Genomic DNA, 16,545 nt, shown 5'->3' with positions numbered 1-16,545 from the left:
ACAGACCTGGTCAACGAATACAGCTTCGTATTTGAAATATTTGCACTAACATGCTTGTAACAACTACTTATTGCAGTAAAAAGAAATACTGTTTTTTTGCAACATATGAGATCAAAATAATTTTAAGCACCAACTTAACATGTCATGTTAATAGATCACCAACTTAGTGTATAATAAAAATCATAATCTGTGATCAAAGGTAAATTATTAGGTATCTAGGTATCTGCTACTTGAGCATGTAATGGAGGTGGTACGAAATGTATAGTTCATGTGTAAGATATATACAAAGGTACATATATAAAAGTCTTTAGAGAAAGAATTATTTTAGGTCTTTTGATTGCCTGTTTATTATGTAATATTTGGGTTTATTTCTCAGGGATCTGTGAATTTTAAATTTGGAGTCCTTTATGCTAAGGATGGGCAGCTTACAGATGATGAAATGTTCAGCAATGGTGGGTTTTTCACCTCTTTGTTAATTGTTTTTTTATCCGAATAAAAAAATGTAGGATAGTGCCTACACATGGAAGCTGGAAGGAAGGTGATGGTTATGTGAACAGTAGTTTTGTTAGGTTTTCATGTTTGCGTTGGGTGAAAAATTGCAGCATAGAATCTTCTGTTTCTACAAACGGTTGCTATAGGGAACGTACTTTTACAACTTGGAAGATATTGAAATTTATTTTCTAGAAATAGAACATGCAGCATAAGATTTAGAAAAAAGGAAGCAGTTGAAGGAGGTGACTCATGTTACCTGCAAAAAGTCACTATTGTTTCTAGTTCTTTCACTCTTATGTTTTTGCAGCATGATCACATTCTTCTATGCACTTGAACAGTGTCTTGGAGTTAGCAAAAGAAGTCACTGTTTAATGTCACATGATGATGCCTATTCTGCAAGGCTGGGGTGCTGTTTCAGTAAAGGTAGAAGGCTTGGATGACATGAGGAGAAACTAATTCAGCTGAAACTTTGGTGCTCATGTCCTGGAAGCAGGACCCGTTTCTGTATTTTGATTATTTTACTACAGGTGTTCTATTACTACATGTGCTTTTCTGTTGTAATATTTCTCCCTTCCACATGTAGAAACTGGAAGTGAAAGCTTTCAAAGATTTTTGTCTCTCTTGGGTGACACAGTTACTTTGAAAGGCTGGACAGGCTACAGAGGAGGACTGGACACTAAAAGTAAGAACTCATCTGAAGCAAAAAAAGTGGGGTGGCTGCAATACAAATGTTTTTGCTTATTGCATGTGCATATTGTATATATTGTAGGAATAATACAATCCCAAAACAAACTTCCTCATGTGCATGCTAAATGCTCTGCTTCACCAGGAAGAAGTCAGGTTAGCTTAAATCACTGGTATGGAGTGCAGTTGAAGAAAAGTATTTATATGAACTGTATTTTCAAGGTGAACAGCTTCATTTCATATTGGAATGGGGTGAAGAATATATGTTACTTGCTTCCTGATAGGGCATCATGGCGTCAAGAACCGTGTGTGTTTTCAGGAGGCTAGGTAGAGGACGTCATAGGTTTTAAGTGTGTGAATATGCAGATTACGTTGCAAACTCAGGTTTGGGCCCATGTAAAACATGCAGTGTGAATATTTCCTGAAATGGATCAGAAAAAAGGATGACTAAAGAAGGTTTGGTAGAAGGATCCAAAATATCTTTTGATCTTTAGAAAACTTAAAGGACAAATCCCTGTTAAGAGTGTTGTCTTCCCTTGCAGATGATACAACAGGAACCTGTTCCATCTATACGGTTTTTCAAGGGCATGAGATTATGTTCCATGTTTCAACAATGCTACCATATTCTAGAGAGAACAAGCAGCAGGTACATGTCTCTCTCCCCCTCTCTCCCCCCCATTTATGTATTAAATCGCTAACTCCAAAACTTCAAAATAAGGGATTTCTTGCCTGTTAATATTTTAGAAATGTAAGTCTTCAGACTTGGTATATTTTTTTCCTCAGTATTATACCTAAAGCTGAAATTTTCATGATGTTTGTTAGAAGGTAATGCATCATATCATCTCTATTAAGGTATAAAAGACACTTGTGAAGGTCAAAATTGACTGAGAAGTGATTGAAAATCTATTATTCAGATGACTTGTAGAGCTTCACTGCTGCAATTATCATTACCTCAAAGAATTTAGGAAGGCTGGAAATTAGACTTCTGTGTGAATTGTCAGAACACTCCCATATATAACACAACTCATACTCAGGTAGCAATTCATGTAGCTTGAAAGAAATGCTCCTTGTGAGCATGTTAATGGCAAGCTTTGTGCATTTGCTATAAAGCACTGCTGTTGTCCTGCCACAGAATGACTAGGTGGGTTCTTGGGTACTTATCCAAATGTGCTGTCATCCATTGCTTGAACCTTTCCATGTATTATATGATGAAAAAAATACTTTATAATTACATGCAATTACCTATGCATCACATATATCTACCCAAAGTTACTTGCAAATTGCTTGTCTTACTATTTCCTTATTTAAGCAATAATTATATGATATGTATTATTATAATAATATAATTAGATTCTGTAATTATACTGTGCTTTTTTTATTTCCATGTCACTTTTCTCATGCTTTTGCCTTTGATTGATGACAAGATCACAGCAGAAACCAGAGGACAATCAGGACACTTGTTGTTTTTAAAGAATAACTCAGCATCAGGGTTCCCCCCCCCCTTTTTTTTTTCTCCCCAAGTGGTGGAATTGCCTTTTTTTTTGGAATGCTAGGTGTTCCATTCCCAATTTGTGACTATTAATTATGGAAATTATTAACGCTTTGCTAACTTAAAAATATGCAGTAGCTGCTGTTTTAGCAGTTGCCTTGTGTGTGCACTATGGAATTGCTAGGTTTACTTATAGCTAAGTAACAATTTTATATTGGCTTCAATCATATTGACCATAATTTTTCTGTTTGCAGTTTAGGAATGTTGTTTTACCATTCTCTCACAGAATTGTTAATGTATTTATTTATGTCTTTTTAAGTCATTGTGTCTGTATTTCCCTTTTTTTTTTCCAGGTAGAAAGGAAACGACATATTGGAAATGACATAGTCACTATCGTATTTCAGGAAGGCGAAGAGTCTTCTACAGCATTCAAGCCATCCATGATTCGCTCTCATTTTACACGTATCTTTTTCCTTATATTTTCTAGTGTGGGTTTTGTTTTTTTTTTTTGGTTTGGTTGGGTGTTTTCTTTGGTTTTGGTGGCTTTGTTTGCTTGTTTTTGTGGGTTTTTTTGTTTGGTTTTGGTGTGGATTTTTTTGGGTTTGGTTTTTTTTTTTCCTAAGATAAATATTACTTTTAATTCTACGCTAAGTCCTTCCTGCATGCTGTTTATGGAAGTGATAACTATTTTAGGAAGACAGTGGCATTCTTGCATTCTTTACCTTGAAATGCTTGACTAGGAGTCAAGCTCTCTAAGTCTGCCTTGTAAAACAATTATGTTGAACCATGTAGAAGATAAGGTAAAAAGCAAGAATGTGACTTTTAAAGTGTGTTTTTATTGAAGGCATTTATTTGGAACACTTTGCAAATGAAATTTCATACATTTTCATAAATTAAAAAGTCATTAAAATATTTCTGTTAGTCGTATGAATTAATTTGGCATTAACTACTGAATATTGCCTTTGAATGTTTAGATGCTGTTTATTTTAGGTATTTGTGTATTTTAGATCAGTGTTTTTCAAATCTTTCAAACCATAAACCACACATTGTCCAGATTTTTGGCAGCCTGTGTTTTTCAAACTTTTAGTTGAAAATATTGTGAAGACAATATGATTCAAAAAACCAGCTGCCAATTGCTTGGGATTATCATGGGGTCACACTAGTGGTCCATAGATCCCAATCTGGCATCTTTTAGGCTAGGTGGAATGGAATGAAGAAAAATGGATGGAAAGAAGAAAACTCTTATTTCTATCCATGCTCTGTTGCTGAGTTTTAAAAAAATGATTGCAAAGCTTATGACATCTAAACCTAGTTCTCGGGCTGACTAACTGTTGTTAGAACTTTCTTGTTAGTTTCATCCATGGCTGGTATTACTTTTTAGATTTCAGCTCTTAATACTAACCTCTTTTATTCTAAATGGAAGAATTTACTAGAACAAAAAGAATTCCATGTTTTTTAAAAAATAAATCTTTAGATATCAGAGGAACCTAAATATTGTTAATAAGAAATGTTTACCAAGTCAGTGTAGCTCTTCATCAGAGTGTGAGCATTAGTAAAAAAGGAGTAATTCTTCGGTTATTGTTGGGAGGACTTGTTATGATCTAATTGATACACCCCACTCTTGGATTTTTGACAAACATTTTGAGGTTCAACTGTCCTTGGTGTCATAATGAGTTGGAGGGGCAGATGTGCCCCGAATCCGTAAGGACGTGTTATCTTTTAGGTTATTTTAAGTAATCCACAGCTGGCTGATGGAGTCCTATCAGCTTCCTGATTGTTTTCAGTTGACAGTAGACAGGGATAAAGGTGTCCGCCAGAAAACTGTGGGCTGACAGATGTGGTAAATCTCAAAGCTCACTGAACCTGTACTAGTGCTTCATACTCGCTTTCTTACGTACCTCTCTTTTGTTACTTCTACAATGGGAAAAATCAGCATATGTATATCCCACTGTGCTGTCCTGTCCTATACAGCAATGACAGCTGCTCTAAGGGTTTGCCATGTGTCCTCTGTGAGGTAGGACTGAGTTACCCAAATAAAGGCATCCAGCACCAGTTCAGATGTCCCAACGTATCTCAAATATCTGTCCCAGTGTGACAGATATGACTCAGGACATACAGGAGATCTGTGCCCCGTTTGGAATAGCAGCTGGAGACTAGGCGATATACTTTCAAGCATCTTAAATAGCACTGGATACTTACGTTGAAATAATTGAATCCTGTCATAAGTCTTTTTTTTATTGTGCAGTCTCCAGTAGTGCTGATCACAGCTATTGGCAAAGGTCTCGTTATTCTATCTGGAACAAACCCATACAGTCAATGAAGTTATTCAGACTTACACTTTCTTTGACACTATTTATAAGGACTGAACACTTAGAGATGGTGTTAAGGAGATCTATCAAAGCAAGAAGCCTCTAATTGATTCCATAAAAATATCTTGTAAGGCAACCATAAGGATTTCTCTGATTTTGTTTGTTTGTTTTTGCCCAGATTTGCCCAAAGTTATGAATCAAGACTGGTAATAATTTTTGTGTACTTGCCCTTTAAATCTTTCTGTCTATTTTCTTATAATTTTGGTAGCTAAATTATTTCATGGGAATCTTTTCTTCAGTGGAAGTTTTGGTATACATGAAGTTCAGAATCAGTACTTTTTTATCAACTGAAAGAATTTTTAATCACAAGTCTATCAAGCGCATGCAAAACTAAATAGCAGGTTTTATACTTCATATAATGGCAGGAAATCTGTATTTGTGGTACTAACTCAATTTTTAGAACTGTTGATCAAACACGATAAAATTTTGTATGGGCCCTCCTTTATAAACAATAAAATGTGTATAGTCTAGAATATTTTATACATTTATGTTGATTAATATATTTTACCTTTATTAAATCTGTGATCTGCTGCAGGAAAAAAAAGTGTATTAAAATACATGCGAGCTTCATTAGTACTGGATTAACTTCCTTAACTGCATGGCAGATATTTTTGCCTTAGTGAGATATAATGAGCAGAATGATAGTTACAGGTAGGTGCTGATTGTAACAAATAGTTTCTCACTGAATTTCTGATGGTTTAGAGATAACAGGAAAACATTTTGTATTGTCCACCTGTCTGTATGCCAGGAAGCCAAATGAACTTATGAAATTGGAGAGCAGTATGGACCTGGATGCAGATGGCTGTAAACTGGCTATGAATAAGTTGCATGTTTCTAACCATCAGAAAAAAAATGACATTCTGGAACAGGCATAAACTAAGGAGGCAAAACAAAACCACTTTTTAGATTAAATGTAGCAAAATGAGGGAAGATATGCCTGGAACATTCTGACCTGATGAGATCAGTGACATAGTGACCTACATGTATGATGAAAGTTAATTAGATGTGATGTTGTAGCCGTGGACTGCGGATCCTTACAAGTCTGCCTTTGGCTGTAGTGAAGCGAACCAGTTCATTTTTAGGGATCTTAGTAGAGTACCTGTAAAGTTGGACATCACATACTTAAAACTTGGTGGAATTTTGCTGGTAATGTGTTCTTCATCTGTTTTTCAGTTAGCCTTGGGACCCTCACAGTTGGAGTCATATATGCTGTCCAAGTCTGAGTCTGTTAGGTCTCACCAGAATCTGAAAAGCAAGCGTTTCTGCAGCCTCGTGCCTAGGCTTTAATGAACAAAGTGGCTTTAACCAAATAGTTAATCCCAACTATTGTCTTGAGGTTAATGGTGAGACGCCAGAGATATCTGTTAGTCTTGAAAAAGCAGAGTAGCCATGGGGTGTCATTGTCCGAGCCCATGGGAGGAATTCACCTTAGGCTTGAACCAAATAAGCAGTAAAGAGAAATGAAAGAGCCAGCCTTTAGCTAACAGTGTGTGCTGTAGTTCTCGGTATGGGACATAGACTTACCGCTGATATTTCTCCCTACAAAGTACTACTAGCAATGTCTGTAGGGATCCCTCTTCTACTGAAAGTATGCTAAGTCATTTACTACTTAGATGAGGCCGAAAAGAAATGGGAGAATTGCGCTCTTTTTTTGGATATGTGCCTGAGGAGAGGATTGGTTAGGTTTGAAATCACTGCCAGCTCAGATGCTGAAGTCTTTCATGGCTAAAGAATTTATATTAGGAAACCAAAATGTTTGGTTTATCTAGCACCTGAAATGAAGTTTCAGGGCATGAAACTAAAATTATGCCTCAAACTGAAATGTGTGTGCATGTGTCTACAACGCTCAAAGCTAAAAACTTTGCAAGATGGAAGGGTGAAGTCAACATTTTAGGCTTTGAATGCAAATTTCTAATGGCTATGTGAGCCTGCATGACGTTAATTATTATCTAGCAAAATTTTAAACTGTTTGCAAATCATTCTACCTCATATTTGCATTTGAAGCTGAAGGTTGACAACGTTGGGCCTGCTCCTTTGAGATGAACTACTAGTTAGCTTGTAGTGGAAAGAAAGAAAGAAAGAAACTGAACTTGGAAATGGCTTCCAGGAATACAGCGTCCTTGGGTAGATCAGTTTTACTTCCTCCTTCCTTGACAATTCCATAACTCTGAGGACTCAGGCAGATTTTAAAAGAGACCAGCAATATCCCTGGAACTGATCACCTGGCACTAGTGCATTTTTCTGAGCAACCCATGTCACGTTGACAGCTAAGAAATATAGTAGAAGTGTAGAAGGCATTTTTTGAGCCTCTCAATGCAAAAAACAGACCACTGATACCAGCCATGGTCATGGTTTCAGAAGCTGCTGCTCAGATCCAATCACATAGTTCCAACCACTCCAGCATATGTAAATTCTGTCTTGCTTAGGAAGTGTTTTGTACTTCATAGGCTGAGCAATCTTCACGGTCATCTAAGAATTTGTTGTTCTTGCTGCAGTATAGGTTACTGGAACTTTTTGTTTTTCAAAGACAGAGGACTACTAAGCCTTCTTGCCTAGCTCAGAAACTTGATTGTTAGCAGTAAGAGTTTGGTGCTTTTTGTGCAACTGCAATTCCACCTACTCATTTATGAACGTTACTTAAAATCATCTGCAGTGCAAATGTGCAAATGCACAGGAAAGTGAAGGCAAGAAGAAAATGGATTAATATTAACGAGATTTCTTCAAGAGAGCTTGCTGCTAATCATGCATGCTTTCTCCTATCTTACCTTTTTCTTTGAGTCCCTTAACACTTGGAAGTCTTTATTTTGGGGCATGCTGGAGGAGAAGGCTCACGCCATCCATGTTGCTCTTGATGTGGATTATGAGATGAGCAAAGCATGTATATGCCAAATAGGTGCAGAAGATGAATGTCTACAAACTTGGGTGCTTGAGGTGCATGTATATCCACAGCATCTCAAAATAATTTTTCACTAGAAATAACTTTGTTTTTCAGTATAGCTAAGAAACTTAAATCTTGCCTCAATAAGATGAATCTATATTACTATGTTTCTCCAGCATGCCATTAAATCTAGCTCCAGAGAAGAATCCCAACAGCATGATACTTCAGTTTGCATCTGTGGGGCTCTCCCCCCTTATTTTATAGCTAAGGTTTGTTTTGGAAACTGTCTGTAGTGTGGTTAAAAAAAGGAGTTGTTTTATTTTGCTCTAAGATTTTGTGAGCACCTTCTTGCATTATTTTTTTTTCAAGTGATTGTCCTCATAGATTCTGCTCTTCAGCATTCCCAAGTTTGTGAGAGGCAAAAAACATGTTCATAATTCCAAGGTGAAGTGAAAGCTCAGTTACTACTTTCCTTCTTTTCTTCTTGCTTTGGGACAGAAACCTGGGCATACCTCCCTCATTAGCCTTTAAGAAGTGAATGTTTTCCTAATTGTAAGATAATATTTGGTAGATGGGCTAGCCATGGTAAATGTCTTTTACACTGCTGTTTAGTTGGGAAGAAAATGAGTAGCAGTGAGTAAGATAAATTTGTCTCTCTCACTCTGAATAACTGACTGCTGTTACTAGATCAGTCTGTCTTATTCCTTAGTTGCTTCATTCTGCCGGTCTTAACACATCTTCCCATAGTGCATACCATGCAGTATTTTTATGCTATATGACAGACACAATACATTTTTGAATATTTTAGCTTGGCCTAATTACATTTGTTTCTGTCACTTCACCTTAGGCCTGCATGGGACTCTTGTTCCTTCTGTTATTTTGTTGTGAAGGTGGTCTTCCAAGTGGCCAAAATTTCAGTCAAAATAAATGGGATATTCCAGGCTTTTGAGACAGGGTTTCTTGTTTCATATGCAATGCCACTGTGATCAGTCTGACACTGAATTTCTGCTTAAAATGACTTTATATCTTATGTCACTCAGGAAGTCTATTCTTTTGGTAGGTTTTGTTGTGGTTTTCCCCATCTTAACTCATTCTGCTTTAGCCAAGGAACATTTCACACCCTGTGTAGTGGTAAATGATTATTTTTTACCTGGATGGAATAAGATAGACATAGGTCATCTCAGAAATTGTGTCTCGAATCTGTGAAACCAGTATTAGAATGATCAATATTCATGCAGATATATTACTGTATTTCAGATTGTATGCACAGTTTCTAAGCTTTCATAAAAAGACTGGATCAATCCATTAGAATCCATTTGACTCAATACTAGCCAATCACTGCTGGTGTTCTGAGCAGGCAAATTCTGACTGGTTTGTATAACAGTAGAGATGGGTTAAATCTATAATTTTACTGCTTAACTTGCTGCAATCTGTGTCAGCTGCAGATGCCACTTGGAAGATCTTTGTCTGACTGCTATCTTACAGTGAAGAAAATTGTGCAAACTGTCACTTGAAATACCAAGGAATGATTACTTACCTTAAAGAAGCTACAGCCTGCTGAGCATGTTGTTTGCATGGTTTTTGTACCTGCCATTCGTTTTGCTATGCCAGATTCCTTATGGATCAAAAGAACTCAGCAGGTCCAGCTGTCATGGAAGTCACTGTGACTCTTTCTTCCTCAGTGAAAATGAATTTGGTATTCCCAAGATACAGATTCAGCTGTAGTAAGCCATTGTTATTCAGAAAGAATCAAATATTTCATGTGTGTGGTGGATGCATAGGTAAGGTGAAAATACATAAGGAGAACGTATTTTGAGGGCGAAGAACTTTTCTTTTACACCTTTTTGAAGAGGACTAGATTTTGCTAGTGCTACTTAAAGCGTTGTTCAATGAGTAGAACTGTAAAGTTCTGTGGCCATTGTTAGTGTCCCAGTGTTAGTTTCTGTAAAGAAGCATAATTTTGCCCTATTGGATAATTCCAACTGAATGGGTGGCTTTTTTTTTAGACCCATGGTAGTTCTTACCTGAGACATACCCAGAAAAGTTTCCAGTTCTTCTGTTTTGAACAGTGTCTACAGAAACAGTGGGTTTTGAATGTGACTTTCAAGATAGATAAAGGTTTTTTCTTTCAATAGGCTGAAAATATTTTCAGAAGAAAGTGTTCCCCTCTTTGGGCCTCCCCTTCCATCCCCACCTGTGTTTACAAATCACCAGGAATTCCGGGATTTTGTGTTAGTGAAATGTAAGTCAGTTTTTCTTTTGCTAGAAACACTGTTTTAATAAGTGCTGTAATAAATTGAAAATCATGATGCTTAAAATATAAAGACATTTCCTTGTGTATGCTGCTGTTCTGTGTAGATTTGGTTTTTTCCCCCAAATCTGTAGTGTAGGTAGGATGTCAGTTCCATCAAACTGTTCCAGTCAGATTAACAAAAAACTGGATTTCTATGTAATTATGCTTCTCAGGCTACTAGATGCAAACTGACTTTTACATTTACAGAATGTGCAGAGATATTTAGCTTTGTATTTTCTTAGAGGACTTGGAGATATGAAAGAATTTATAATCCTCTTTGATATTTAGTAATAGATGGTGTTAGGTTAGCAGCTCTGAAAACCTGAAAATATAAGCTTCTCTGAATGCATGCCACATAGGTACCTGTCAGCACCTTTAAGAATTTTTTAATTCTGTAATGGTTGAGTTCCGGTTTTCATTGACTCTTACTTGCCCTTCTAAATCAGTCAGAAAGAAATCTTTGAGAACCTGCCATGGTGATTACCGTTAGATGCTTACCTGACAGGAACTTGACTAATAACTTATCTAAATTGGTTTAGTAATTAAATTTATTAGCAGTTTGTCTTTAATTTTTTTTTTATTAGGAAGTTATTGGGATGCCTTGTAAAATTCTACTATTACTAATTTTTCTCTTTTAAGCTTTAAGGGATCACTATTCACTAAAAAACGTGCAGAAAGGAGGCAACTCTAAATTACTAAAGGGAAAACAGGTATTTTTGTACAGAGGCAAACAAGGGTCAGTGGAAGTTGTCAAAGATCATTTACGTAATGTATCTTCTTTTCCATAATATTTTAGTAATAAATGGGGAAAAAGCCACCTTGGAAACACCAACATTTTCTCAGAAACGTCAACGCACTCTAGACATGCTGATCCGCTCTTTATACCAAGACCTGATGCCTGATCTACACAAGGTAAATGTAAGTCAGAAGTTTCTGCATCCCTCATGTGCTTTCCTGTTTTCACTAGTAGATTGAATGTTTTGTTGGTTTAAAAAACACTAATCCTGATGAGCACTGAATTGCATACACTAGGCTAAATACCAGCTGTCATATAACTTGTTTTGCAGTTATATGAAAGCTGACAGACAGTCCTTTCAATACAGGACTCTTCATGCAGTTGTTTAAACCAGGTGTGAGGAGAAGCATGACATGTCATACTTTGCATAAGCTTACCTGTGGCAAGGGAATAGGAAATTTAGGCTCTGCAAATACAGGTCTTGGCCTCGTCACCTGTCATGGTTTAGCCCCAGTCAGCAATTAAGCACCATACAGCCGCTCACTCACTTCCCCCACCCCAGTGGGACAGGGGAGAGAATCGGAAGAGCAAAAGTAAGAAAACTCGTGGGTTGAGATAAGAACAGTTTAATAATTAAAATAACGTAGTAGTAGTAGTAATAATAATAACAACAATAATAATAATCTAATGAAAAGGAAAACAATGGGGCGAGAACAAGTGATGCAACCGCTCACCACCCACTGACCAACACCACCAGTCCCCAAGCCATGATCTCTGCTTCCCCTGGGCAACTCCCCCCAGTTAGTATATTGAGTGTGACATCATATGGTATGGAATATCTATTTGGCCAGTTTGATCAGCTGTCTTGCCTGTTCCCCCTCCCCTTCTGGCTTCTTGTGCACCTGGCAGAGCATGGGAAGCTGGAGAAGTCCTCAGCTAGTGTAAGCACTACTTATCAACAAATAAAACATCAGTGTGTTAGCATCATTATTCTCATACTAAATCCAGAACACAGCTACAGTGAAGAAAATTAACTCTATGCCAGCCAGAACCGTGACATCACTGTAAAAACTTCACTTACTCATTCCATTATGTGTAAATTGTTACCCTAGAGTAACAATGAGATGTCTTCATCATCTACAATGAAATTTTATTCTTAAGGTGATTCTTAACTAACTAAAAAGAAGTTCAATACTTCTAAAGTTAGCGAGGTGCTATTTGTTTCCTAATGTTTATTTTTCTTCACTAAATAGATCTGCGTAACCTTTTTTGTCCATAAATTCATGTCTGCAGTCTTTGTTACGATTGTGTAGAACATGACATTGATAAACTATGACAAGTTGGAAAGTAAAGCAATTTCTGTTCTCTGAGAAGCTATAAAGTTAGATTCATCACTACAGGAAAATAAAAAAGACAAAATTTAAATGATATCACACTAAGTTAACTCAGATTAAAAGATTATGAAAACTTTTGGTTCACTTTAAAAAAAAAAAAACATTTTCTGTTTTAGAACATGCTCAATAGAAGGTCCTTCAGTGATGTGTTACCAGAGTCCCCAAAATCAACACGAAAAAAAGAGGAAGCTCGGCAAGCAGAGTTTGTCCGACTTGGTCAGGTAGGATCAATTTAGAAGGTATGCACCTACATTTACAAAGACTGTCACTCCTTTTGTTAGAATTTTATTAGCTTGCAGAGTTACATCTGGTCTTAATGCAGTTCTCCCTGGTCAGAAATAGTTTTGTAGCATTGCATTAGTTTAAGCTACATTAAGGCAAAATATGAATAGAAGTATTTATCTGTAACACCTGAGGTAAATGACACAATTACAAATATTTATAACATACATAAGCTAAAGGAAGGTTGGAAAAATCACACCTTAGGGTCAAACCTAAAAGTCCTTTCCTGACTTCATGCAGCAGATGCTTTATGCGTCCAAGCAGAAGAGCACTATGTCTTTTTCTGTGCTTTGGAGAAACGTAATCTTTCATGGATTTCCTCTATATGTTTTATTAAGATCAAATTTCTTAGAAATTATGTACCCTGCCTTAGGCAGGAAGAAGTTTTGACAGTCTTTCTGCTAAGTCAGAGGCTGCCACACATTTTTGAACATACCAGATGCTGACTCAAATCTTCTGTGGGCTTACTGACATTTTGACTCAGTGAGGAGTAAAATTTCCTAATGACTTAGGCTGGTTTGACTTCACAGTTCATTGCAGCAGAAAAAAAGACAGTGTCTATGCTCATCAGTTCCCCTGTCCCTTCTTGATCCCAGAGTGGTGACATGGTTCTGCTGCTTATCTTAAGAATACCTATTTTCTGAGCTGATGTAACTCAGCAGGAGTTAACAGAGCAGGAAACCAAAACAGAAAAAAATGAAGCAAAACAAACAATTAACCATGACCACCACCACCAAAACCCAAGCTTCCTTCCCTTTTTTTTTTAACCTAGTAAGCTAAAGAGTAGAAGAGTGTGAGAAGTTCCAGGTCCGGGTAAAGGTAGCAAACAGAGCCAGATGGTTGAGAGCTGGTGCAAAAGAATCTTAGGGCTCTTAAAGCTTCCACTGGCAGGGCTGCAAAGTCTAATCTGTGCTTTGCCCACCCTTTCCCCAAACACCTTGAAATAACTAGTGACTGTCGGCAGATGTTTTTAAAAAAAAAAAAAAAGAGAGAGAGAGAGAAAAAAAATGAATGTGTTTGTAATATTCAGGCAAAAGTAACCAATGATTTATTCCCCAAGTTTACCAGGTAGTTTACAGAGGCTAAAGAAAAACATGGTTATTGAAAGCATAGAAATTTATAAGCCTGATCCCCTCCACCTCCCTCAAGGTAAACGCTGATAAGATACTCACGTAACAAATCTAGTTGGGACCCATTTCTTAAACAAGACTTCCGTCCCTGGCATGGTCTTCATCAAAGGGAAACCTAATATGTGAGTGAAAAACTCATAGATACTTGTTTGTGTTTTTCTTGGATGTTCTTTTCACATTTAAATCTTTCTCTTCCAAAAATAACTTTCCTCTGAGCTACAAACTGTAAGCTTGAACACATTTCAACATGCCTTCCAAGTAGCTCTAATAGTTCTTGCCAAACTCTATGAACATGTCTGTCCCTTCATTATAGTCAGCTGAGTTTTTAGATGGTAAACAAAACTCACTGACTGGCTCAGCAGTATATTTAATCCATTTATTTATTTCAAGGTGATCTCTACTGACTGCTGGGATGAAATTAAAATGTTAATGCAATGAGGTATTTTGTGCATCTCTAAGCTGACAGCCCTGCTTAATGCAAATGTGCAAATGATGCGTGCAGCTGATTACTGCCACTTCACAGAGACCATGCATGATGGTAGGCAAATCGGTTTAGGTAATTTCTAAACTTTGCGCTGAAGAATGCTGTGACAATTCCATGTGTCATCACTTTATAGGAATGCTGCCGTAAAGGTTAGCAATTACGGTGTTTAGGATACCTTAAACAGACTTATTGTGTGCCTCACTGAAACTGTGTTTATACAGTATGTCTCTAGGGTCCTTAGCCCTTTCAGAATCAGCTTGCATCTAGTTAGTTCTAGTGAAGAATTTGCAATACTGTGACCGTGTGTCCTCGGCACCTCTGGCAATGTGTATATATAGTTTGACTTAGTGGTTTTTTATGAAGTTTTGCAAGTATATCTTGCAAGCTTAATGTAACTGATAAAAGGATCCTCTATCCAGCTAGCTTATCGAATGAGTTGTGTAGATGACTAGCTTGTATGATTTGAGATGGAGGCTGTTCTCCGTTTATTATATTTGACACTTCTTTTCTGATTTTTGAGTTTCCATTTAAAAAAAACAAACAAACAAACAAATGCAAAACACCCCAACCAGCATATGTTTTGGCTGAGGAGATATCTAACAGCCCTCTAGTGATTCATGCAGACTTTTGTTCAGGATATACAGAATTCTGCTTCTTTGCTATTCAGTTTAAATTCCAAACTGGAGTTACTTTGTAGTCTCCAACTGTCTTCACTTTATAGTCTTTAGCTTGGGTATTGCTGACAAAAACTCAATTTAAATAAAACATCTGTTTGTATTAGGCATTGAAATTGAAAACCACTGTGAAAGGGGATGCCACAGCTAACTTGGCAACCACAAGCTTTTGTAAAAAGGAGGTGAGTGAACCCATCTGTCTGAGGAGTTATGAAAAAGTTAAACGCTATAGAGTATGGCATTGTATATCAGTTTTGCATACTGTTTATTTACTTTTGTAATTATATGCTGTAGCAGCAAAAATGAAATGGATAGTGTCACAGTGATTCTGCAGCTAATATCAAATTAATAAAGGCTGAGCCTGCAGGCAGAAGCACTTCTGAAGTTAAAGCAAGTGCGGATATTTTTATACCTGAGAATATTTGATGAAAAAGCCATTTTCCATATGCAGTCATCTTTTATTTTAACTTCATCAAGTTTAAAACAAAATTCAGTTGTGTTTCCTGTAGTACCAGATTTTATTCAAGGGAATTAGGGAGTGAAAAATGCAAACCACACTCCTCTGCATGCATCTTATATGCAAAAGCTTCATAAGCACTTCTGAAATTTCAGAGACTTCAGCTAGTATTTAAATTGGGGGAGGAGGGACAGACTCTGGGAAGTAAGTACAGAGAACACGTGACAAAAGAACAATTTGGCAGAAAGGCAGTTTTAAATGTACCATATGCAAGTGACTAAACATCACAAACAGAGCCATAAAATGTAAGGAAGTTGCATACGCATGGTGGTACATATGTTTTAGGTCTATAGTTTTTGGTTTTTGTTTTGTTTGTTGTTTTTTTTTTTTTAAACACATATTGAGTATTTGTGGGGTTGCACTGAGTATCAGCTGCATGTGTTTTAATTCCAGTGCTTCAGGAGTGTGCCTTACACTTATGAGTCTCCAAACCCAGTTAATATGGAGAGTATTTCCTATGCAAGAAAATCAAATAAATCTTGATTATTTCAGTTTCAAAAAATACACTGTTTCAAATGTATCCTGCCAAAAGCATTTACGTGTTTTGACTTGCCATTGTACATCACATTCTGTGTCTGTGTGATCTGTATTTCTTAGTGTACTTAATATGCATCCCTTATGTTACTTCATAGCCTTGGGAATCTCAATCTTTCTGCAGTAATTTTCCTCATGAGGTTGTCTGTGCAGATTCTTGGGGCCAGTCCTTGCTGGTTTCTACAGATGCTGGCATCTTGTTAATAGACGGTTAGTAAATGATCCAGTGTTCTTGTGTCAATTTTTATGTATCTGACCATTTTCTCAAATGTATGTTCATAAACTCTGTTCAGGTGTTGGTAGGTCTTCATTACAGGGATAGTTACCAATCCAAGTGAATTTATTATGTTTATGTAACCTAGTTGCAAAAATTCTCTCTGTGCCAGAATCAAGCCATACTGGGGAGCCAATGTTAATGCAGATATCTGAATGTTTTGTTATTTCAGATGTTGTTTACTTGACCATCTGAAAAGATTTATTAAGTCACATCCAAGCTCAAGGAGTGCTTAAATGGCTTGTCTAGATTTCTTAGCCTTTGACGGTAGTGAGCATGAAGCCAAAGGCTCATGAAATTCAACATGAGCAAGTG

At 36.9% G+C, this 16,545-nt stretch overlaps 1 protein-coding gene across 10 annotated transcripts in view; it reads left to right on the top strand.

Annotated features, from left to right (window-relative positions):
* GARNL3 (GTPase activating Rap/RanGAP domain like 3) overlaps positions 1–16,545 on the top strand; it is a 60,477-nt gene that overhangs the window by 23,301 nt on the left and 20,631 nt on the right. For 6 of the 10 annotated variants that reach the window (XM_075111960.1, XM_075111954.1, XM_075111958.1 and 3 more), the window contains 10 exons: positions 377–452; positions 1,076–1,174; positions 1,719–1,822; positions 3,019–3,127; positions 5,640–5,685; positions 10,048–10,154; positions 11,002–11,123; positions 12,452–12,556; positions 15,013–15,087; positions 16,055–16,166. In XM_075111960.1, coding sequence (XP_074968061.1) covers positions 377–452; positions 1,076–1,174; positions 1,719–1,822; positions 3,019–3,127; positions 5,640–5,685; positions 10,048–10,154; positions 11,002–11,123; positions 12,452–12,556; positions 15,013–15,087; positions 16,055–16,166 — 955 coding nt within the window. The remainder of the gene's footprint in view (positions 1–376; positions 453–1,075; positions 1,175–1,718; positions 1,823–3,018; positions 3,128–5,639; positions 5,686–10,047; positions 10,155–11,001; positions 11,124–12,451; positions 12,557–15,012; positions 15,088–16,054; positions 16,167–16,545) is intronic. The other 4 variants (XM_075111955.1, XM_075111957.1, XM_075111963.1 and 1 more) reach the window with 2 other exon arrangements.

Source organism: Phalacrocorax aristotelis, chromosome 17, assembly GCF_949628215.1.
Source record: "Phalacrocorax aristotelis chromosome 17, bGulAri2.1, whole genome shotgun sequence".
NCBI lineage: Eukaryota > Metazoa > Chordata > Aves > Suliformes > Phalacrocoracidae > Phalacrocorax > Phalacrocorax aristotelis.
Note: the sequence above shows the minus strand (reverse complement) of the source record. Positions and strands in the feature narration are given on the sequence as shown.